We start from the raw sequence: 23,859 nt of genomic DNA on the forward strand, positions 1-23,859 counted from the left end.
TATCACACACCACATGGAAAAGAGGAAAAATGACCCAAACAAATGCTTGTTGGGTAAAAGAGCTTTTTTGTGCCCTGAGAAAGAGAGAAAAGCACTGCTCTAGGAAACACAAAACATCCTACGTAGCAGGTGGGAGTTAAGCAAAAGAGCCCTGTAATGGCTCCTGCCCTGTTCCACCTCCCTGACACTGCAGGTGGGTGGGAAAGGCAAATAGACAGAAAAAATCCCTGAGGCTAATAAAAACACTGCCAGGGCAGGAAAGCTCCAGCTGACAGCACTGGAGGCTGAGGAGAACAGGGGAGGAAGGGTTTTACATGCCCTTTGCTTCCTCCCACACAAGTGTCTGCTGTCACTGAGTACCATAGACCTTTGCTCTGATCCACTTCTCCCTGGGCATGGCTCTGGTTCTGGGGTTCTCCTGGGAACTTCCAGAAAATGCTTCCAAAAGATGCTTCTGGAACTGGGTTTGTGAAGAAAACAGCAGTGCCCAGGACACAGGGAGAAAACCAGTGCCCTGAGCACCTCCGATCCACCCCAGCCCGTGGGCAAGGCTCTGTCAGAGAAAGAGAAACAGAGGGAATTTGAGCAGAAATCTTCCCTGCAGGAAATGGAAGAGCTTGCAGAATGAGCTTGCAGGAGCTGAGGCAGCTGGACAAGAGCAGGGCAGGAGGACAATCACTCCAAGGTTTACTCCAAGAGGACAGTCATTTTGCTCAGTGTTCTCGTTCAACACTGCCCCATATGCAAACACCTATCAAACACCCAGGGTGGCATCTCTGAGCCCTGGTGTCCCAGAGTCATGTCAGGGGAAGTCCCCAGCCTTGTATCCCTCAGCAGTCACACTGAAGGCAGCTGGGTGGCTCTGCTCCCATCCCCAGTGTAGCCAGCTGGGTTCCAGCATCCCACTGAGCATTTGGGAAGGGCAGGCCAGGTCTCCAGACAGATCCTTCCCCTAAAGCCAGTGCATCCTGTGGCAGTGGAAAAGCAGAGGCTGAGGGCAGGACAGGGAGAAGGAGCCTGGCAGGGCACTGCAGCAGGCAGCAGCACCCTGACCTGCCTGGGCTCCAGACCAACCCATGCACAATGGGAATTTTCAGTTTCTGGGTTTGGTGCTCCCATGCTGGCTTTGGGACTCCTGCTTAGGATATCAGAGAAGCCAAGAGGACAACAAATGTCCCAGTCACACCAGCCCAGACAGGGCTTGTGAGCTGAAGGAGCTGCACCCACACATCAACACCCCAAAATAGACCTGAGTGCATAGGCCACATAATGACACTGACAGCGTGGGACAGAGGGGAGGGAAACAGGAAAAGTATATTTAGCCAACTACTTCCTGATCCTGTCCCCCTCCTGGAAGAGCAGAGTAAAACAAACACTGTGGGTAAATAAACTGCCCTTCAAAGCAGACAGGAGCTTTCAGAGAAGCACGGGCACACCTAAGGAGGAAGGACCACCTGGATGTCCCCAGCCCAGTCAGCTCATGCCAAGCACATCCACCCAGGGCAGGATGATCTGTTCAAATTGGTAGTGAGTTCTCAGGGCCTCTCTGCAGCCTCCTTCCTTATACTGAGTCAGATGATGGAATCAAGGAGTGGTTTGGGTTGGAAGGGACCTCAAAAATCATCTCATGTCACTCCCTGCCATGGCAGGGACACCTTCCTCTGTCCCAGGGTCCTCCAAGCCCTGTCCATCCTGGCTTTGGACACTTTCAAGGATCCAGGGGCAGCCACAGCTTCTCTGGGCACCCTGTGCCAGGGCGTGCCCACCCTCACAGGGAAGAATTTCTTCCTAATATCACATTTAAATCTTCCATCAGCTTGAGGCCATTCCCCCTTGTCCTGTCACTCCCGGCCCTTGTGAAAAGTCCCTCTCCAGCCTTCTCATAATCCCCTTTAAGTACTGGAAGTTGCCACATTTCCACATGTCCATGTCACCTCTCTTCCCATCCCTGTGCACCTCTGGAGCCTGGATCCACCTTCTCCACCCCCTTCTATGAGGCAGGGGCAAGACTCCACCTTAACTTCATGTAAATCTTCAACAAGCCCTTCTCCCAACCTCCCCTGGAAGCCCTGAGCTCCATTTCCTACCACCCACCAACAGCTGGAGGTGCACAAACACCACCAAAAAAGTGAAATGAGAAGAAAGAAAGTTAGGAAGTGAGTGAGCAAAGTGAACTGGTGGCAGACCCATGCAAACTGGAACTGTGTGACAGTGTCCCAGGAGTGACAGTGTAAGCCATCATTCCACAGAGCACTCAGGGAGCACAGTGTACAGCTCTCTGCAAGCTGCTGGTTTTGAGATTTTAAGAATTAAGGAAGGAGACAAGAACACCTTGAGGTCAGACAATGGGTTGGATCAGACCAGTCAGACCAGTAATGCTGGGCTGACTGCTGCAGTGGCCAGAACAGCCACAGAGCCCCAGACACAGCCAGGATTTCCATACCCAGGACTGACTGAACCCTGCAGCACCTCTATATAAACAGGCTGGGAATGCAGCATTTTGCAGCCACAGACACCTCAGCAGCTCATCACACAAACTCACCTGGAAAAGCTCAGCTTGGCTTGCCCTACCCTTGGAGCAGGGACAAAGTGTGGGAGAGCAGAGCAAGAGGACACACATCCCAGCAGGGATGAGCAGGTCTGGGTGCAGATCCTTCCCCTAAAGCCAGTGCATCCTGTGGCAGTGGAAAAGCAAAGGCTGAGGGCAGTACAGGGAGAAGCCTGGCAAGGCACTGCAGCAGGCAGCAGCACCCTTGCCTGCTCCCTGACCTGCCTGGGCTCCAGACCCACCCTGGGAATGGAATTCCCACAATGGGAATTTTCAGTTTCTGGGTTTGGTGCTCCCATTCTGGCTTTGGGACTCCTGTTTAAGAAATCAGAGAAGACAAGAGGACAACCAATGTCCCAGTGACACCAGACTTGCTTGCTGCTGAACCACACCAACTCCCCACTGAAACTGCTGACAAGCACTGAGCTGAGGGAACATAGAGGCTGGGAAGCAGCTGCCAGAGCTTCTCTGCAGCACCTGGCCCAGAGCTGACACTGGAACATTGGCTTCTGGAGGCATCACAGGTTTCCTGTGTGACCTGGCTAGGTCACCTCACCCAGCCCTTAGTGAACAGAGGGGTCACATTTAACTGTTCCCAGGGATTGACTCATTGATGTCTAAGGCACTCAGAAATCCCTGGACCTGGGGAAAAACCATGAACAAACACTGTGGAGAGAACAGCACCCAGACAGAAGAGCCCCCCCACACACACACACAGGTTCCCACACACTGACTCCACAGCTGAGGTCCAGGGTGTTTATAACTTGTAGTACAGACACGGTGATCTTTCTACTGAGACAGACAGAGAGAAGATACCAGACAGAAGTCTATCAGGGTATTTCTGAACAGTGTTCCCAAAGGATCTCAGGATGAACTTGCTTCCACTAGGAAGGATGTTTGCTCTCAGAAGGGCCACCCAAATACTGGGCAATACAGTTTTTAGGCCAGAAAAACCACAGATGGGACAGGCTGTGATTTGCAAAGCCACCTGATTTCAGCAGCTCTGTTTGTTGCAAGTTTGCATGGTCCTTCTTCTTCCCTGATTCAGGGATCTTTGTCTTTCTTGCCCTAAGCTGACCCGTGGTACAGAGGGACAAGAAATAATGGAGCCACCCTCTTCAGTGCCTTGTAGGCATCAGTGGTCTCCAAGCAGTCCTCTGCCCAAGGATGGGAAGAACCGGTGGAGATGGAAGCCATTCCCTCCCATATCCATCTACCTCCCCAGAAGAGCTTTGGTCTTTTCCACAGGGATAAATTCAAGCACCGAGTCAGGCAGTGCCAGCAGCAGCCCCCAGCCACACAGTGGCTGCGGGCATTGTCACTCTGAGGTCTGGATGTACACAGGCACAGCCAGCATGGTGCAGGGCCCGTCCGAGGCCGTCTGCAGCTCTGCCAGGGCCAGGTTGGAGGCCATGCTGTTGGGCTGCCCAGGGACCAGCTCGGGGTCCGCAGCTCCCGACCCGCCAACCACGATGGACAGGACGGCATCCGACTCCTGGAAGGGCTCCTTGTTGGGGCCCCCTTCGGGGGAGCTGTCCCCGGCAGCGCCGTCCTTGAGCTCCGGCAGCCCCAGCGCCAGCCCCGCCTTGCGCCCCCGTGCCACCCGCTTCTTCTGGGCCTTCCTGAGCTGCAGCTCCTTGTCCTTGGGAGAGCCCAGGCGGCACTTGTGGTCCCTCATGTACTTGTGGCGCGTGAAGCCCTTGCTGCACGTGGGGCAGCGGTATTTGTAGTTGCCGGTGTGCGAGCGCTGGTGCTCCACCATGTGGGCGCGGCGGCTGAAGGACTTATTACAGTACTGGCACTTGTGGATCTTCATCCCTGCACACAGAGGGAGTTGAGTTAGACCCAGCCATCCCACCTGAGAGAGCGGGACAGCTTCGCCTCCTCCTCCTCCTCCTCCCTGATCAAAGGGAGGAGACATTGTGACACACACAGTAAAGGGTGGGTGGCTACAGCTTCAATGGCTGTGTTTAACCATAACCACTTACGACTTTGTAAAGTCATAAATGTCCTGAGGTGGAAGGGACCCACAGGATCACCCAGGGCAGCTCCTGGCCCTGCACAGACACCCCAACAACCCCACCCTGGGCATCCCTGGCAGTGCTGTCCCAACACTCCTGGAGCTCTGGCAGCCTTGGGGCTGTGCCCTGGGCAGTGCCTGACACCCTCTGGGGACAGAACCTTTCTCTGATCTCCAGCCTGATCCTCCCTGGCACAGCTCCAGCCATTCCCTGGGTCCTGTGACTGTCACAGAGAGCAGAGATCAGTACGTGTCCCTTCACTACCCCTCAGAAAGAAGCTGCAGACTGCAAATAAATATTCTTACCTCAAGTAAGAGCATTAAAATAGCACCAGAAAAACATGTCAAGTTAATTGTGATGAAAATGCAAAACAATCTTGAAGTATTGTTTTTTTTTCAAGTGTATTTACTAAATAAAGAAATTTTCAGGTTTTTTTCCCTCCAAAATATGAAAATGTACAGTCTGAAAGAGCCCATGACTGCACTATCAGCCCATCCCATCTGATCCCACTCGGCAGGGCTTTGGGCACAAGGAAAGATGTCCCGTTTTACCCTGAGATAAAAGTTTGATTTATTCCTGGGGCGTAGGAATAAATAATGGGAAAAAAGTATTTGTCTTTATTACAATTGGGAACATCATTTTTAGAACACAAGAAGGGAATCAAATCCCATGAGATTTTCTTTTGCATGTGAGATGGGACTGGGGAGGAGTGGACAGAGTACTCTAGATATTCACTTGTTAGCAAGCAGACCAAATAATCCAGTTCAGCTCCTGAGTCTCATCAGCAGGCCCTGCCTACAGATTATACTGTCTTAGAAACCAGCCCAAAGTTTAGACATAATCCTGAACAGACACTCACTTAAACAGGCCTGCAGTGAAACAGAGAAAAAATCAAAAGCTAGTAAAGTATTCTTATTTCTCAGGCTTAGTCCTTCAGTCACATGCTCCTACAGCACCACAGGGAATCCCAGTGACTGCATTCCCAACCACTCACCTGAATGGGACAGAATGTGAGCCTTCAGCTTGTCAGGCCTGTTGAACTCTTTATTGCAGCCTGTGTGGCTTCTGCAACAACAACAGATGCTGGTGAGATGTGGGAACCAGCTGAGGAGCAATGCATAAACAGATCCCAGATCATAAAGACATCCATGACCCTTCTCCTAAGCAGCACCTAGGTGTTTCTCTTGGCATAGCCTCAGCAGGAGTTCTACTATTTCAGCCTTTCTGGGAAGGGGCAAGGACTAAACAGGCTGCCACAGGGACATGTGGCTTCTCCTAAACTACACATGGTCTGTGTCTCACTTTGAATGCTCTGAAGTGCAGCAGGTTCAAGACCCCAGCTGGAGACAGAAGCATTTTGGAAGGAGGTATGAGGTTGGTTGGAGCAGGAAGAAGCCAGTCAGCCTGGGCTACCTCAGAAGATGTGCCATGGCTGTGGGACTGCACCTTCCAAAACTCGGCTCCTCTGGCTTGTACATTAGGTCCTATGTTGTCACATGCTTTTGGATGTGACAAAATCACGTCATGTGATTTTGTGACAGTGAATGAGAGCTCATCAACCAGGGAACCTCTGTAGTTCTCTCTAGTGCTCCCCCAAGCCTCCCATGAAGGTAGCAGTCATTTTACAGGGCTGATGAAGCAATGAAATGTAGCCCTGCAGGAAGTCAGTAACAAAGAACTGGGACTCTTGGGTTCCCAGTTCAACAGCACAGAGCATTCCAACCTCCCCAGGCAGCCTGGGAGGTACCACAGTGTCCCCCAGGACACCTGCAGGACACATTCCCCCCTCCCAACCCCGTTCAGATATGCTGCCATGTGCAGAGACACTACATACGAGAAGGGACATTTGTATTTCTTGAAGGGCTCGTGGATGAGCATGTGGCGCTTGAGCTTGTCCTTGCGATTGAACGCTGCGTCACACACCGAGCACTTGAAGGGCTTCTCACCTGGGGAGGAACAGACCAGGCCTCAGGGACACTGCAGCCACACAGGCTGCTCTGGCCATGGACAGGCCACCAGGCCAGCTGTGCCACACTATAAACTTCCCTGCCCTATGGATAAATCACACAGAATTTGGTTGGAAAAGACGTTTGAAATCATTGAGTTCAACCTACAATCTAACAGCACCTTGTCAACTAGACCATGGCACTGAGTGCCACATCCAGGCTTTTGTCAAACACCTCCAGGGATGCTGACTCCACAACTTCCCTGAGCAGCCCATTCCAGTGCCCAATCACCCTTCTGTGAAATTCTTCCTGATGTCCAGCCTAAACCCTGATCAAACTGGCACAGCTTTATGCTGTGTCCTCCTGTCCTGTCACTGGTTGCCTGGGAGAACAGTCCAACTCCTACCTAGCTACAGCCTCCTGTCAGGGAGTTGGACAGTGATATGGTCTCCCCTGAGGCTCCTCTTCTCCAGGCCAAACAACACCAACTCCCTCAGCCACTTCTCAACAAAATAATAAATGGATGGGCACAATCTGTGCTGCACACTGCTCCTGCTCTCCAGGGCCAGACTCCTTAGCTCTGCCAGCACAGCAAGTGGGGAAGCCCCCTGTGTCCCCCATTTCTAACTAGTGCAGTGCTGGCCACCAGGCTGAACCAAACCCATGGATCTGTAACCACATTACTACAAATGACTCTGTCATTCCTGCTACCAGGGCACAGGGTAGCTGTGGCACAGAGATGAGGAGCACTGGGAGCAGGGAGCCGTACCCGAGTGGATGTGGGCGTGCAGCTTGAGGTAGTGCTCCCGCCGGAAGAACTTCTTGCAGATCTGGCACTTGAACTTGCTGCCCCCGCCGTGCGTGGGGATGTGGCGGCGCAGGTACCGCTCACAGGGGAACACCTGCAACACAGAGAGCTCAGAGGGGAACACCTGCAACACAGAGAGCTCAGAGGGGAACATCTGCAACACACAGAGCTCACAGGGGAACACCTGCAACACACACAGCTCAGAGGGGAACACCTGCAACACACACAGCTCAGAGGGGAACACCTGCAACACAGAGAGCTCAGAGGAGAACACCTGCAACACACACAGCTCAGAGGGGAACACCTGCAACACACACAGCTCAGAGGGGAACACCTGCAACACACACAGCTCAGAGGGGAACACCTGCAACACACACAGAGCTCAGAGGGGAACACCTGCAACACACACAGAGCTCAGAGGGGAACACCTGCAACACACACAGAGCTCAGAGGGGAACACCTGCAACACACACAGCTCAGAGGGGAACACCTGCAACACAGAGAGCTCAGAGGGGAACACCTGCAACACACACAGATCAGAGGGGAACACCTGCAACACACACAGCTCAGAGGGGAACACCTGCAACACACACAGCTCAGAGGGGAACACCTGCAACACACACAGCTCAGAGGGGAACACCTGCAACACACACAGAGCTCAGAGGGGAACACCTGCAACACACACAGCTCAGAGGGGAACACCTGCAACACACACAGCTCAGAGGGGAACACCTGCAACACACACAGATCAGAGGGGAACACCTGCAACACACACAGCTCAGAGGGGAACACCTGCAACACAGAGAGCTCAGAGGGGAACACCTGCAACACACACAGCTCAGAGGGGAACACCTGCAACACACACAGCTCAGAGGGGAACACCTGCAACACACACAGCTCAGAGGGGAACACCTGCAACACAGAGAGCTCAGAGGGGAACACCTGCAACACACACAGCTCAGAGGGGAACACCTGCAACACACACAGAGCTCAGAAGGGAACACCTGCAACACACACAGCTCAGAGGGGAACACCTGCAACACACACAGCTCAGAGGGGAACACCTGCAACACACACAGCTCAGAGGGGAACACCTGCAACACACACAGCTCAGAGGGGAACACCTGCAACACACACAGCTCAGAGGGGAACACCTGCAACACACACAGAGCTCAGAGGGGAACACCTGCAACACACACAGAGCTCAGAGGGGAACACCTGCAACACACACAGAGCTCAGAGGGGAACACCTGCAACACACACAGCTCAGAGGGGAACACCTGCAACACAGAGAGCTCAGAGGGGAACACCTGCAACACACACAGATCAGAGGGGAACACCTGCAACACACACAGCTCAGAGGGGAACACCTGCAACACACACAGCTCAGAGGGGAACACCTGCAACACACACAGCTCAGAGGGGAACACCTGCAACACACACAGAGCTCAGAGGGGAACACCTGCAACACACACAGCTCAGAGGGGAACACCTGCAACACACACAGCTCAGAGGGGAACACCTGCAACACACACAGATCAGAGGGGAACACCTGCAACACACACAGCTCAGAGGGGAACACCTGCAACACACAGAGAGCTCAGAGGGGAACACCTGCAACACAGAGAGCTCAGAGGGGAACACCTGCAACACACACAGCTCAGAGGGGAACACCTGCAACACACACAGCTCAGAGGGGAACACCTGCAACACACACAGCTCAGAGGGGAACACCTGCAACACAGAGAGCTCAGAGGGGAACACCTGCAACACACACAGCTCAGAGGGGAACACCTGCAACACACACAGAGCTCAGAAGGGAACACCTGCAACACACACAGCTCAGAGGGGAACACCTGCAACACACACAGCTCAGAGGGGAACACCTGCAACACACACAGAGCTCAGAGGGGAACACCTGCAACACACACAGCTCAGAGGGGAACACCTGCAACACACACAGCTCAGAGGGGAACACCTGCAACACACACAGAGCTCAGAAGGGAACACCTGCAACACACACAGCTCAGAGGGGAACACCTGCAACACACACAGCTCAGAGGGGAACACCTGCAACACACACAGCTCAGAGGGGAACACCTGCAACACACACAGCTCAGAGGGGAACACCTGCAACACACACAGAGCTCAGAAGGGAACACCTGCAACACACACACAGCTCAGAGGGGAACACCTGCAACACAAACAGCTCACAGGGGAACACCTGCAACACACACAGCTCACAGGGGAACACCTGCAACACAGAGAGCTCAGAAGGGAACACCTGCAACACACACAGCTCAGAGGGGAACACCTGCAACACACACAGCTCAGAGGGGAACACCTGCAACACACACAGAGCTCAGAAGGGAACACCTGCAACACACACAGCTCAGAGGGGAACACCTGTACCACAAACACACACTCAGAGCTAGCACCACGCACAGGACATCAGGGAGCTGGCACAGGGGGTGTAGCTGGGATAGAAAACAAGAATCATGGAATAGTTTGGGCTGGAAGGGACTTTAAAGATCAACCAGTCCTGCTGCTGTAAGCAGGGACACCCTCCACTATCCCAGGCTGCTCCGAGCCCTGTCCAGCCTGGCCTTGGACACTTCCAGGGATGGGGCAGCCACAGCTGCTCTGGGCAACCTGAGCAAGAAGCTCAGTCACTGCTTTCCCAGGAATGATGTACTGTGAAAACCTTCAGGATTGTATAATGAAAGTATAGATAGGGCTTTAAAAACAAGCCAACAAAAATTCAAAACAGAAAAAGTGCCAAAACTTTCTTAAGAAACACATAAGCTGAAACATTGCTGTCAATTATGTAACACCGTGCTGAGGACCAGCATCTCAAAAGGATGCCCAGTCTCCCACCAAAGCCAGCAGTAGGATGGGCTGGGTAAGGATCCCCAGCAATTCCTGCCTTCCTCACAGGGTTAGCTTCACTTTCTGCTTCATCATAATCTGGTATCCAAGGCTCCTACTCATGGAGCTGAGGGTTCCTGTGCCCCTCAGAGCCCTTGCCAGGTGTCCAGGCCTGGCTCAGGCTGTGGTCAGCACTCACCTTCTGGCAGTGAGGGCAGGGGAAGTTGTGCGTTGCTGTCTGCAGATGGTGCTCCAGGGCTTCTGGGGTGGAGTATTTATTGACACACTTTACACACCTGCATGTGGAGAGAAAGGACAGAGCCTGTAAGCAAGGCTACTGCAGCACACCCCACACCATAGGCACACCTGCCCAGCCCAGCCACCTTCCAGGGTGATCTTTGACAGGACTGATACAGAAAAGAACCACTCAGGTGTTCTAAAACCTCAGCAACCCACATGCCAGTTCACACTCACACTTAGCAGCCTTCAGAGAGGGAGATGCTGGAAAACTGGGTGGAGAAGCCTTTAAATACTAGAGCACTTGCCACAGGCTGCCATGGGAGCACCCAGACTTGAGCACATATTGCACACTGCTTCCTTATGGAGACAAGCCTTAGGTAAGGACTTCACTTTACTTCAAATACCTCCTTCCATCTTCACTGCTTGAAGACATCAGCCCCCAGAGGAGGAGCTGAGAGTGGGCACACAGCATGGCAGGGGTCACACATCCTGGCAGTGTTTCTGCCAGAGGGCTCTGCCAAAGCTGACTGACAGCAGGCACTGGGGACAGGCACCATCAGCAGTGAGGAATTCACACCCTGTTCCTGCTGGGAAACCACTTCTCCCTAGGTCAGACTAAAACCTCCTCAAGCTCAAGCAGATCTCTGATCTCAGGGATCCCCACTACTGAGCTGCACAACAAAACTCTGTAGTGCAAGGATAAGTAGAATGCATGGTCTAGGCAGGAATTAGCAGATATTTATTCCATGAAGTTCCTAAGCGACTCCAGTATTTCCTGGGCTTCCTACTCTCCCTGAACATTTCCATGGGCATTCCAAAAGCTATGTGGAGCTCTCTGAGGAACTCCTTGCACTTTCCCTCCACAGGAGTAGAAAAGCTTTCCAAGGAACAGAATCTTTTGCAGCAAAGGGATAGCAAACTTTTTTTCTGGGCATGGCATCTACAACTGCTCCAGACTGCAAGGCAAGATGTATTCTATTTGCCATCTGTATGGCAGCTGTCTTTTGTCAAGTGGGCAGTTTTTCTTATCTCTCTGATCACACCCACTCCTCCCTCAGGGAGACACCTGCTGATAACAGGCTATTGAATGTCCCTGCATGGCTGATAAGAACTACAGCATCCCATTGGGAGATGTGAGCCCAGAGGGAGGAGCCAAGCATTCCTGCCCGGATATAATCTGGAGGTTCTGGAACACCAGCACAGCTTCTCCACTGCATTTCCCAGAGGAACAGCAGCTGCCTCTTCCCCTGGATCTTCAGAGGAAGACTGCACCTTTCTGCAGGATCCCTGCTCCAGCAGAACCACCCCTGGCACTGCAGGAGGGCTGAGCCACAATTCCAATGGGACTGCTGCCAGCACCCTGACCCACAGGGTGTCAGGTTGTGTTCTGACTCTGTCAGTGTTCTAGTGTACTCCATTGTTTATTTTATCCTTTATTTTCTTCCTATTAAAGAACTGTTATTTCCTGCTCCCCTATTTTTTGCCTGAGAGCCCCTTAATTTAAAATTTATAGTAATTCAGAGGGACAGGGTTTGCATTTTCCATTTCAGGGGAGGCTCCTGCCTTCCTTAGCAGACACCTGTCTTTCCAAACCAAGACAACAACCCCTTTGTTGCAGGTGAAGAATCATAGGAAACAGGCTGGGAAGGGCTTCCCTGGCTCTCTGACCCAGCCCAGGGCAGGTTCAGCCGTGTGTATTTGTCCTGGTTTAGGGTCCTGGTTCCCTGGGAACTTCACTGCCTCAGCCAGCAAAAACTAACTGAAAGCAATGGAGAGCTCTCTCTCACTGTCCACAGACAACACTGTCCAGAAGGATTGGGGAGGAGTGAGTGCAGCTTCTGAAAACAAGCTGTGCACTTCTTCTCTCCACCTCCCTTCACTCTCAGAGCCAGTCTTAAAGGTGCAAAACTTATTTCTGGGCTAAACAGATGAATGGGGATACAATTCAGCATCATAAAGTTACCCAGTACACCATCTCACTCTTGACTGGTGATCAGAGGAGTTGCAGTGACGGGATGTTCCCACATAAGCAATCCCAGCTTTTCACTGTCATTCAGACTCCCTGCATTCACTGTGCTTGGCCTTTGCAGTCTGGTGGAGGGAACCCCCCCATGTGCCACCTGGGTGTCCAAAAGCACCATGGCCACAGGACACACAGGGCCCCCTGTCCCCTCTAAGGTCCCACCAAGCATGCTCTGCACCCACTCACTCCTACAAGCCTTGTGAGCAGCGATTGTACTGTACTTGTACACGGCCATGTCCTTCTTGGGGCTGTGCTGGGGCAGCAGGCTGTGTGAGTACTGGTGCACACCCAGCTCGTACAGCGATGGGAAGTCCTTGCTGCAGAGGTGGCAGCGGTAACTCAGCTCCTCCTGGTGGCTCTTGATGTGCTCAAGGAAGGACTCCAGCTTCTGGAAGGTCTGGGCACAGGTCTTCACCACACATTTGTACACCTGGGGGAAGGGAGAGCAACTGGAGAGGCTCACCATGGAAACAGGCAGGGAAAGCCCTCTGCCAAACAGGCAGAACTTCCTTCCTTTCTGGAAAGAAGCACAAACTGTCAGGGCACACCTCTGAGAAAGCAAGGTGGGACAAAGGAATGTTGATGTGAGGGCCTGAAAGCGCTCGAGTGGGTGGGTCCACAACACCCCAAAGTGATTGTCCCAGGACCCAAGAGCTGCCACTTACACTGAAACCTTTGGACTTCACAGAATGATAAAGTTTGGAAAAGACCTCCAAGGTCAGCGAGTCCAATCTTTGACAGAACACCACCTTGTTAACTAAACCACAGCACCAAGTGCCAAGTGCAGTCAGTTACTGTGTTACACTTCCAGGGAGGATGACTGCACCAGTTCTGTGGCCAGCCCATTCCAATGCCTGACAACCCTCTCAGTAAAGCAATTCCTCCTGTGTCCAACCTGAACCTCCCCCGGCACAGCTTGAGGCTGTTTCCTCTTGTCCTGTCCCTTGTGGGAACAGAGCCTGACTCCCCCTGGCAGCACTCTCCTGTCAGGGAATTGTGGAGAATGAGAAGGTCCCCTCTGAGCCTCCTTTTCTCCAGACTGGCCCCCCCACCCCAGCTCTCAGCCCCTCTCCTCTGCCTTACTCTCTAGAACCCTTCCCCAGCTCTGCTGCCCTTCTGTGGGCAGGCAGGCTCCAGCACCTCCATGTCTTTCTGGAAGTGAAGGGCCCAGAACTGGACACGCTTCACTTCTTTGCTTCCTCTCTAGCCACCCAAACTTGCTTAGCTGAATTTCTCACTCAGTTTTCAAAGCCACCCCGACCACACAGCTACAACCCTGAGAGCTGAGCTGCACGTGAAGAACTGGCAGCTCTACAGACCAAAAGGCTCAGGTCAGTCTCTGAAAACAGGTGCATTATATGGAGCCAATCCCAATACTGCCACCCACCCAGGCATCCTCTGTCCCTACCTGCTCATTTTTGTGCTGTGTCATGTGTGATTTGAGCTGGAAGTAGGTGTTGAACTTGCTGGGGCAGAACTGGCACTGGTAAGAGCTGTCAATGAGGACAACCTGCTTGGCCTCCAGCTTGGCTGCCTCGCTCTCCTCCAAGGGGCTCAGCTCCTGGGCCGGGGGCACCGCATTCCTGGGGGGCTGTGGCAAACCTGGAGAGAGGGACAGTCCCAGCCTGCCATGAGACAGCTCTGCAAGCTGCTCTGCAAGCACCGTGCTGCCAGCACACACCAGGCCAGGTTCTTAAGCCCTTTCAAAGACAGACTCTTTAGATCAGATGAATCTCACTAACAAGGTTGTTTAAAATTTGTAGACAGATTATTAAGGGCTCTGACCACTCCATCTTCCCCTCCCTAGCCCATTCTCTTTTTCCAGGGATATAACTGTGCTCTGTGGAGCAGCCAGAGAACAGGCCTCCACCAGTGGGAGATTTACTCCCACTACTAGCAGGAGAGAGGAGGTAAGATCCAGCCAGTGGTTCACAGTCCATGATGCATACAAACAGAGCTCCAGCTGTCCCTTATCCTAGACATGACATTGCCACTGCATTCCCTCCTCTACCAGGTCTGAGGCCACCAGCAGAAAGGGCAATCCAGATACCAGCAAGGAGCTCTTCTCTGCCTCAGGTATTTACAGGTGGCCACTGTGGGCAGATCCAGCCTGGGCATGACCTGCACATGCAAAGCCAGAGCACTGGGCTATCCTAAACCAGCAGCTGTGTGTCCCCTAGGCCAGAGCTGCCAGGAGTGGCTTGTGCACTGCCAGAGCTGTACTGCCAGGGAGTGAGAAGGGGATGACACCCAGCCCTGTTTATGCACATACTGGGACAGAGTTTGGAGCCACTGTCTCCAGCAGCACCTGAGCCCACCATGGGGTATGAAATGATGCAGCTTCCAGCTGGAGCTGAGCAAATGCCACTCCTAGTGTAAGATGCTAAACACTACCAAGGAATGCAGACAGCACTCACAGCTCCTCTCCCTCCCTGTGGAGGTGCAGAGACCTGCAGCCTCCTCACACCACTGCTCTGCCCCACACACACCATGCCCAGGCACCACACCTGTGTTCTCCTCATCCTCAGGCTGGCTGGGGTTCAGGGCCATGACCTGCACAGTGATGGAGTTGCGGGAGATGGTGCAGCCCAGCCCTGGAGGCCACACCTTATGGGTCTGCATGTGCTTCTTCACATTGGACTTCTGGGCAAAGGCACGGCCACACACAATGCACTGGAAGGGCTTCTCACCTGTGTGACTGAAGGAGAAGGCAGCAGGTCAGCAGCTGGTGGAGACAGGAAGCAGCCCCCAGGCAGGGCCTGTGGGGGGCAAGGACAGTGTCCCCAGATCTGCCAGCACATGGTTTGGCAGATCACACCTGGAACCACCAAACAAGGCTTTGAGACCTGATTCACCAGAGGAGGTGGATTGTGAGAGGTCTGGGGAAACGAGGCTGGTGCACAGACAAAACACCTGTGGTCTGGGAATGACAGGATCAAAGGAAGAAGCAGGAGAGGAAAACAGCTCTGCAGCAACATCAGACCTTGGGTCCAGACCTCATCACTTCTTCAAGGGTACAAGCCTTTCTTTCCTGTCACCCTTCTCTCTCCTGCTCACATCTTTTCTAGTTTGCAGCCCCCAGACCTGCATGAATGTGCTCTCCTTCATCCATAGCAAAAAAGTCTTTCTACTTTGCCTTCTGCTTCAAGAGAAAGTAAGAGTCCAGGCTGGGAAGAGGTGCAAAAACCACCACTTGTTCCTTCCCATCTGTTCTGAGTCCAGATGACTCCACTGGAAGAAAAACTGCAGATTTCAGCTCCCTCCTGCCAGGGAAAAGCTCTCTGATTAGAGCTCCCTGTATAGACACTGAGTTTGGCTTACACTTTGCTAACAGCAGCAAACAGGAAGTCTGCAGCTTGCTAGGGAGGGAAAGGAAAGGGAAGAGCAGAGGCAAGCAGTGAGAATGCTGCTACTCCAGTGATCAGGTGACAAGAGGTTTGGCTGTCAAGGTCTCATCAGCAAGGAAAATGAACCTCAAGCCCCAACATAATCAGCATGAAGAGTACATCCACAATACAGCCTTCACTCCAGTCACTGGGAAAAAGGTATCCTGGGGTGAGAAGAATGAAGAATCCCTCCCACTGCAGGACAGATTCTGGGACATAACAAACTGGGCTGCACACACTCCCTCGGCAGAGCTGTGCCCTGCTCCAGCCCAGTCACTCTGCTGTGTGCAGGGCAGGGCACTGTTACCTCCTGATGTGCTGCTGCAGGTCAAAGTTCTTGGTAAAGGCCTTGTCACAGTATGTGCATTTCAGCTTGGGGGACTTGGGTTTGCCTGAAAGGAAGAGCACACACAAGAATGAGATCACGTGGCACAGCCCTGTCCCCACAGCGTCACAGGGCCCTCACCCCAAGACATGACTGCTCAGGACCAAGAACAAAGAGCTTACAGGAAGATAAGATCTGCCTGGCCAGACTGGGGAGTGGTTATGGGCACAAACATTCATTAAAACAGCCCAACACAACTCTACAAATCCTGTGCAGTGTAGTCTGCTGGGGCAGGGCATCCCCTCAGGCAACAATCACTGCCTTCCAGGGACCTTTCCAGCTACAAAGCACCAATCTTAAAGGTGCTTTGGGCATTGGGAAAAGACACAGCATCAGTGAGAGGAAGGGCCTCAGCTCTGTCTCTGCTGTGAACCCCCCAGGTCATCCACCAATTTCATGCAAGGCCTTGTGTTCCCCTTCCAGAGCTGCACAGTCAATGCCACCCCTCAGGGAGCCCATGGCTCAGCAGCCCAGCTGGGACAAACCCAGTGACCCTCAGGGCAGGTGCTGGAAGGGACTCACCTTCCTGCAGCCCGCTCTCGTTCTTGCAGCGCCGAGTTTTGGCAGTAGCAGGGGAATCAAAGCCAACCACAGAGCCTCCTCCTGCACTGCTCAGGGGGGTGGGAGCACTAGTGCTCTTGGCCTTGAACCCCTGCTTCCCAGGGCTGTACACAGGGGGAGAGGGGTACACTGGGCTTTCCACACACTGGCTTGGTACCTGTGAGAGGGCAGTTCATCATTGGAACAGTTTTGCTACAGAGAATTATACCATGCCCTAACTTCCATCTCCACCCACACCAGGCTGCACTTGGGTTGACTTTTCTTCTGACAAACTGGATCAAATTTCTGGTTCACCAGGCCAACAACATCTCTAACCAAAACTGACACCCCTACACAGTGTGAAACTCTCCTGCTGAACATCAAAAGCATCCAGAAGTTATTACAGCAAGAACAGGGCAGCAAAGAAACACTCTGAGGGAGCTGTCTTGGGCCCTATCTGTCTCATGCCTAGAAGAGTTTCTTATCCCTCTGGAGCAGGTTACCAGAAGGATCACTGCTGACCCTGTGGGTTCACACCAGTCCTGAAGCAGGGATCTCCAGGTCCTGCTGCCTGCCCTGGCAGGACTGCAGAAGGGAAGGAAGGCATAAGGAAACTCCAGGTGCCAAAGCACAGCTGTTTATGTCAGCATCAGGATTAGGAAAGAACACTTAAAAGACAGAGTGATCAGTCTAGGGTGATAGATTAAAGGCATTTCTGCTGCCCACTCTGATAAATTAACACAGACCACTATTTATCCAACACCCCCATCCATTCCTGTCCACTGCCACTTCCAGATCAGATTCCTCCAGTTACACAGGTAAGGATGCCAAACCTCAGCCACACCCAGCAGCTCCTGTTGTGAAGGACAGTGCAAATGTAGAGACTGCAAACAGCTGATCCACCAGTAAATCCACACCTTGCCTGTGCCATTCTTTAGCAAAAGCTGCCTTGACAAGCTCATTGAGATTTAGACTGGATTCTTCTCTCCACATAAGCTGAAGTGTGCAGTGTGATGCTCTGTGCTTCTATAGAAGGTGAGGCCCTCACCTCTATTCCCTCTCACTCCCAGCATATGCAGGTATCCCTCAGCCAGAAACAAATGTTCAGGTCTCCTAAGCCTGTGCCAGTCCTCTGTCTCTCTTAGCTGTTTCTCCTGTTCTCAGAATCCTCATCATCTCACTGATCTCCTGTTTGCTGCCTTCTCCCAGAGAAAATAATTGTTGCCAAATAACCTAGCCCATCTTCCCACACTGTAATTCCACATTCCTCAAGGCCAGATTGGATGGGGCTTGGAGCAATCTGGTCCAGTGGGAGGTGTCCATCCCGAAGGCAGGGGATGAGCTTTAGGGTCCCTTCCAACCCAACCCATTCTGTGATTCTCTGAGGACAGAGCCTTAGGAGCAGCCCTGGCCTTACCTCCATGGGCGGGTAGGGCTGCATGCCCAGGGTCTGGATCTCCACGGTGCTGGATGCTGCCATGGGAGCAGGGGCACTGTACACCTCCACCACGCTGCCGCCGCCGCCGGGCTGCCCGGGAGCCGCCAGGCTCGGCGGGGGAGGCGGGGGCTGCGGCGGGGGCGGCGGCGGGGGCGGCGGCGGCGGAGGGGGCTGGGACAGGTAGCCAGCCCCGGCGTGCATACTCATGCTGCTCTGCAACCAGAGAGACACGACACGACACGTTGGAAATGCAGCAGCCAGGAGCTGAGGGGCTGCTCCCTCACACACATTCCCCATCCCAATCTGCCTGCGGGAACAGCAGGGATGTCTTGGCACACCACAGCACACCCAACTGGCAGGTTGGACCACACTGTGCTGGAGGCCTGGAATGACCTGCAGGTACACACTGCCTCCTCCAAAACCCAGGCCTCAAGCCCCACTGCTTTTATTGATTTGTTTTTAAAGATTTTAATCCTTCTGGTTACAAGGAATATTTTCAGAGCATGGAGAGCGTGCACAGCCTGGCCAGTCTGGGGAGAGCCCAAACAAAGCTCCCAGGAGGAGAGGAATCCATGGAGTAAGCTGACCCTGGAAGCCAATCATTATATGGGGACTCCATAAAAGCTGGAGAGACCACATTACAGAGATGTGAGCATCCAGCAACAAATGGGTTTGTGAGCAACACCAAGCTGTGTGGTGCAGTCTAAACCCTGGAGGGAAGGAATGGGCATCCAGAGGGATCTGGACAGGCTTGAGAGGTGTGTCTGTGTGAACCTCAGGGAGTTCAACAAGACCAAATGCGAAGTGCTGCACCCAGGTCAGGGCAATTCAAGCACGGATGGGCAGGGAACGGATCGAGGGCAGTCCTGAGGGGAAGGACTTGGGAGTGCTGGTACATGAGAAGCCAAAAATGACTCAGCTGTGGGGACCTGCAGCCCTGAAAGCCAACCAAGTCCTGGAAGGCATCCTCAGCAGTGTGGGCAGTATCCCTGGAAGTGGTCAAGGCCAGGCTGGACAGGGCTTGGAGCAACCTGGTCTAGTGGAAGGTGTCACTCCCGTGGCCAAGGGGCTGGAATTGGGTGAGCTTTACCCATGATTCCCTGGATCCACACGTGCCCCTTACCTGCACCGGCGGCTGCACGGCTGGCATGGGCTGGTCCAAGGAGGTGAAAGCAGACATGGCTGACATCAGCACCTCGTCACTGACCAAGATGTTCCCCTGCACCAGGGTCTGAATCAAAGGTGATGGAGGAACGGTGATGTACGTAGAGATTTGCTGAAAGAAAAGAAAGATCCACTGTTAACCAGTAACAGGACAAAACAGTACCCAGAAAACAATGACACTGCTTTTTCCCGAGCCTCAGGTTCTCTGCTTTCACGGCCTCTGGTCAGCAGTGAGCCACAGTAATTATCTGCAGCTTCCTGCTGAGTCCATGGGAGTTTTTAGCTCCACAAATGTTCTTCAGAAAGGAGGAAAAAAATATCACAGTGGCTCAGAAAGTGGCCATTGGCTGCAAGTCAAATCAGGGGTTATTAAACAAGAGCTGCAGGACAAACTGGTCACGGACGAGTTCAGGCCTCTCCTGGGTGCTTGCCCCAGCAAGGGAAGGCGGAAAACTCAGGGAGGCTGCTCTGGTTCAGATGGTGAATGTCAGGCTCATCTCTTCTGACTGGACTAAGGTTATAGCAGGGTAGGGAGGCTGTTGAATTTCTTGGCAGTAAATAACCTGTGTTTACAGCCCTGTAAAGAAGCACCATCCACTGGGACTACATTAACTTGCAAAAACAGTTGGTTTGAAAGCACTTTGGAAGCTACAACTGCAGGCACATTACATGTCATGCACCAGGGACTCCCACTGGAGGATTCTCTAGGGAATGAGAATTACTCCAGAGGGATATTCCCCCAGCAGTGATCACATCACATTACATGGGCTTATTTGCAAGAGTGAGAGAGAAGGAATTCAGGGACAAAGCTGCTCCACTTCTGCCCATGAGCCAGACCACAGCCCAGGCTTCAGAGTGTACCCAAGCTTGTGGCCAGGCTCTGACACTGGGGCTGTTCAGTAGAGCCAGGGTCTGGCTGCAGCACAGACAGAACATGAAACCCCTTCTGTCCTGTCCTGAAAAAAAGGCTGTCAGACACTCCTTCTGGAGGACACCTCACTGCAGAGGGCCCCACTTTAACCACGAGGTGAAAAGCCAACAAGGGGACAACAGCTGAGCCTCCCAGAAAAGAGCTCAGTCATGAGACACCACTGGATCTCCACCCCCAGCCCCAAATCCCAGCAGCAGAGCAGCAGAGGCTGTGCCTGCAGCACGGTACCTGGCGGGCAGCACTGGGAGCCTGCTGCACCGAGGTGATGGATGGGGTGTACACGCTGTTGGTGGCCAGAGATACTGAGGAGAGGGGCGGGGCACTGCCCTGGCACTGCTCTCTCTTGTGGGTCATGAAGGCAGGCAGGGAGTTGAACTGCTTCTTACACTTCCCACACAGGAACACGTCTTCGTCATCTGCAATGAGGAAGAGCAGAGCTTCAGGCCTTCTCCTGCATTCCCCAGTGCTCCACCCAGCACCCACCTCTGGATCTCAGCACCTCGAGGACATCCTTGTCAGGAGAGAGCAGCTGCAAGGGCCAAGCTGTCCCTCCTCCCCAAGGCCAAGCTCTCCCTAAAGCCAAGTAATGTGACTGAGCCCATTTAGCCCTGCTCCCATACACAAACCCCCTGTCTCCCTGGGACACACTAACTCCAATGTCTGTCTTCTCATCCCAACAGGATGAGAACAACCAACCTTGCTCCTGTAGCACCTCTGTTTTTAGTCAAAGCAGATCCTTCCAAAGCATCAGCATTATGCTGGCTGAGGCAGATTTTATTACTCAGACTGCACAAAGCACCAGAAGTACCTTGGATAAGGGCACAGAGTCAGTGTCAGCTTGTGTCTTAACACCCCTCCACAACACTGCAGGGTTTTGGCACCTATGCCTGACATTAGAAGCAGAAATAAGACAACCCAGTTACATGTCCCAGCTGAAATCTGCAGCCTTAGCAAACCACACACCACTTGCACTCCATCCAGGCAGACTCATAAGGCTGTTCCCCTGTCTGAGTCACAGCCTGAAGCTGACCTTTTTTGGGGACACAGACTGTAACTCCTTGGGAGATAACTCCCCATCCACCTAACACATTCTAGTCCAGCACTATGAGGGTCCACATGCACATAAATGACCAGTTCCCATATTCACTCACACAGAGATGTTCCAGGACTGGAGCACTTGAGCATCTCTAGAGGAGAAGGAGTGGATATTAAATAAAAACCATGAACAGGAACTAGATGTGGGGACAGTGGCTTCTCCCTCCCTTTGTGTCTTTATTGGAAGCTCATGGTCAAGTCAGTTGCCATGACTGTCTCCAAAAACATCACTGCTCGCTTGGGCACTTGTCCCTTCCTCCTGGCTCACTATGGTCCTGCTGAGGGCTCACAACACTCACAGCAGTACCCTACACACACAGCTGTTCTGCAGCTGTGCACACTGCAGGGGAGATGTGCAGCCCTCCTGCCCTGTCCTCAGTCCCAGTGCCAGCAGGACTCACCCATGGGCTGGATGGCGGAGGAGGAGTTGACATTGGGAGCAGACGGGTCCGGGACACCTCCTTGCCCATCCAGTAAGGACTGCACAGCCAGCACTGTCTGATTATCCATCCCTGAAAGGAAACACAAGCATGGATGGTGAGCTGAACACAGCCACACTGGGGTGTCTGGGCACTGGGAGCTCATTCCTGAAACACCCTCCAGCTGCTGCTCCCTCCTCCCTGAGCCACTCTCACCTTCTCACCCTCTACTCCACAGCACCAACTACCACTCAACAGCAACTCTCCCAGCTGTCTTCAGAACTCCTTTGGTGCAAAAAGAGAAGGGAAGAAGGGCAGGGAAAGCCAAAAGGTTTGGTTTCAGGCCACTTGCTGCAGAGAGGAAGGATGCTTATAACCCTGGGTATGAAAAGAGCTGAGAATGTCACAGGGAGTGTGGGGATGTCACAGGGCAGAAGCCTGGGTGGAACTGCCCAGGGATGCAGCACAGACACCGAGCTCGGGGCAGACAAAACCCTTGTGTGCAGCAGCTCTCCCAGCAGCAGTGCCACAAATGCCTACTTGCTTCCTAGGCCAGATTCCCAGATCTGATCAGACACAGGGCAGATTTGACCCAGTCAGATTTGTTGTTAGAATCAGCTTACGTGCTTTGGCACAAACATTTTTCACTACAGCTAAAATGTTTTAAAACGTTACAGATAAATACAGAAGATTGGGACTGCTCATCTAGGGAGACAACCTGGCCAGCAGCACAGGACTGTGGACTCTCTTTAGAAATTGAATGTAAATACACAAAGGACAACCTGATTTTGGGAGACAAAGAGCAACAAGGGGTGATTTTAACCACTCCTTCCTATCACTCTTTTATGACACAGAACTCACAAAGGAAGCAAATGGCACAGCAAGGTTGTATGTTAGATTTTGTGGATTAAGGGAGAGAAGAAAGCTGGGGGGTTCTTAGGTGATTTTTCACTTTCAGATCTTTGCAAAACAAAAGTGCAAAGCTCTGAACTCAGAATTATGAGCCACAGGAAAGGAAAATCAATCGGTCTGATCACTCCTAAGCAGTGAGGTGAGGACTGTGCTGAGATGAGGGGAGGTTGCTCAGCAGACAGCAGCAGGAAAGACAGTGAAACACCAAAGCAGATCACATCATAAGGGACCAGCAGAGCAGGAGCATCCACCACCCTAAGCTCCTCTCCTAAAATTTCTTCTGAACAACTGGAATACTACCTTCTTGATTGGGAATACCCATATAAACTACAGTCTTTTAAAGATACCCTAAATACTCATTTCTCCTGCATTCCCAGCGTGAAGTATGTCACATTAAGATTCTGTGAACATTTTTTTAATCCTTTCACTGAGGAGATGCTGCAACCCCTGCTCATGTCCCTGGGAGAAAGCAGAGCACCATCCTCCATGGGTACAAGCAGCTGCTGGAAGGCAGCAGATCCCAGTACATCACACACTCCCATCAAATTCCCACCATGCCTATAGGAAGCCTTTCACAGAGATCACAGAGGCACAGCAAAGCTGCAGGTCCAGTTCAGCAAGCCTTGGTTTGCAGGGAGAGCTGGAGGCAGCCCTGCAGCTCAGCCCCACTGGCAGAACACTGCTGGGAGGATCTCCTCACCCCAGCCAAAGCCCTGCTCAAAATACACCTCCCCCTGCACAAAGAGCCTCTGCTCAACTGCAAAGGGAGCACTGCAGCCTTCTGATGGCACAGCCAAAGCACAGAGTGGCATGGAGCAGCGCTTCTCCAGCAAAAATAAGCTAGGAGGGAAAAAAGGATCAAAAATTCAGGTGAAGTAAAGTACGGGGATAATTAAGACTGCACAAACAGTGCTACTCTTGATATGCCTGGCACTGGGCAACTGGGTTTCCTTCTGGCACAGTCAGGTCTTCCAAGGAAAAAAGCCAAACACCTGCCTTGATGCCACGAGGAGGAAGAAGCTTCAGGAGAGGCCAAGACCTGAACACAATGATGCAGCAACATCATCAGTGTTGCACTCAGCCTCTTGATGGAGACAAATGGCCCAGGACAACAGAAGTATTTATTTGGCAATTC

The 23,859-nt window shown here is 52.7% G+C and overlaps 1 protein-coding gene across 2 annotated transcripts in view; it reads right to left on the reverse strand.

Annotated features, from left to right (window-relative positions):
- Positions 1-3,290: 3,290 nt before the first annotated feature.
- Positions 3,291-23,859, reverse strand: part of ZNF341 (zinc finger protein 341) — a 36,690-nt gene continuing 16,121 nt past the window's right edge. For both annotated transcript variants that reach the window (XM_059862801.1, XM_059862800.1), the window contains exons 2-15: positions 21,795-21,905; positions 20,527-20,714; positions 19,327-19,479; positions 18,183-18,416; positions 16,748-16,943; positions 16,148-16,232; positions 14,962-15,152; positions 13,863-14,056; positions 12,676-12,884; positions 10,391-10,487; positions 7,285-7,417; positions 6,404-6,515; positions 5,564-5,634; positions 3,291-4,366 (exon numbers count right to left, since the gene is read on the reverse strand). In XM_059862801.1, coding sequence (XP_059718784.1) covers positions 3,867-4,366; positions 5,564-5,634; positions 6,404-6,515; positions 7,285-7,417; positions 10,391-10,487; positions 12,676-12,884; positions 13,863-14,056; positions 14,962-15,152; positions 16,148-16,232; positions 16,748-16,943; positions 18,183-18,416; positions 19,327-19,479; positions 20,527-20,714; positions 21,795-21,903 — 2,472 coding nt within the window. In that variant the 5' untranslated portion in view covers positions 21,904-21,905 and the 3' untranslated portion in view covers positions 3,291-3,866. The remainder of the gene's footprint in view (positions 4,367-5,563; positions 5,635-6,403; positions 6,516-7,284; positions 7,418-10,390; positions 10,488-12,675; positions 12,885-13,862; positions 14,057-14,961; positions 15,153-16,147; positions 16,233-16,747; positions 16,944-18,182; positions 18,417-19,326; positions 19,480-20,526; positions 20,715-21,794; positions 21,906-23,859) is intronic.

The sequence above is a fragment of the Haemorhous mexicanus genome, chromosome 18, assembly GCF_027477595.1.
Source record: "Haemorhous mexicanus isolate bHaeMex1 chromosome 18, bHaeMex1.pri, whole genome shotgun sequence".
NCBI classification, from domain to species: domain Eukaryota; kingdom Metazoa; phylum Chordata; class Aves; order Passeriformes; family Fringillidae; genus Haemorhous; species Haemorhous mexicanus.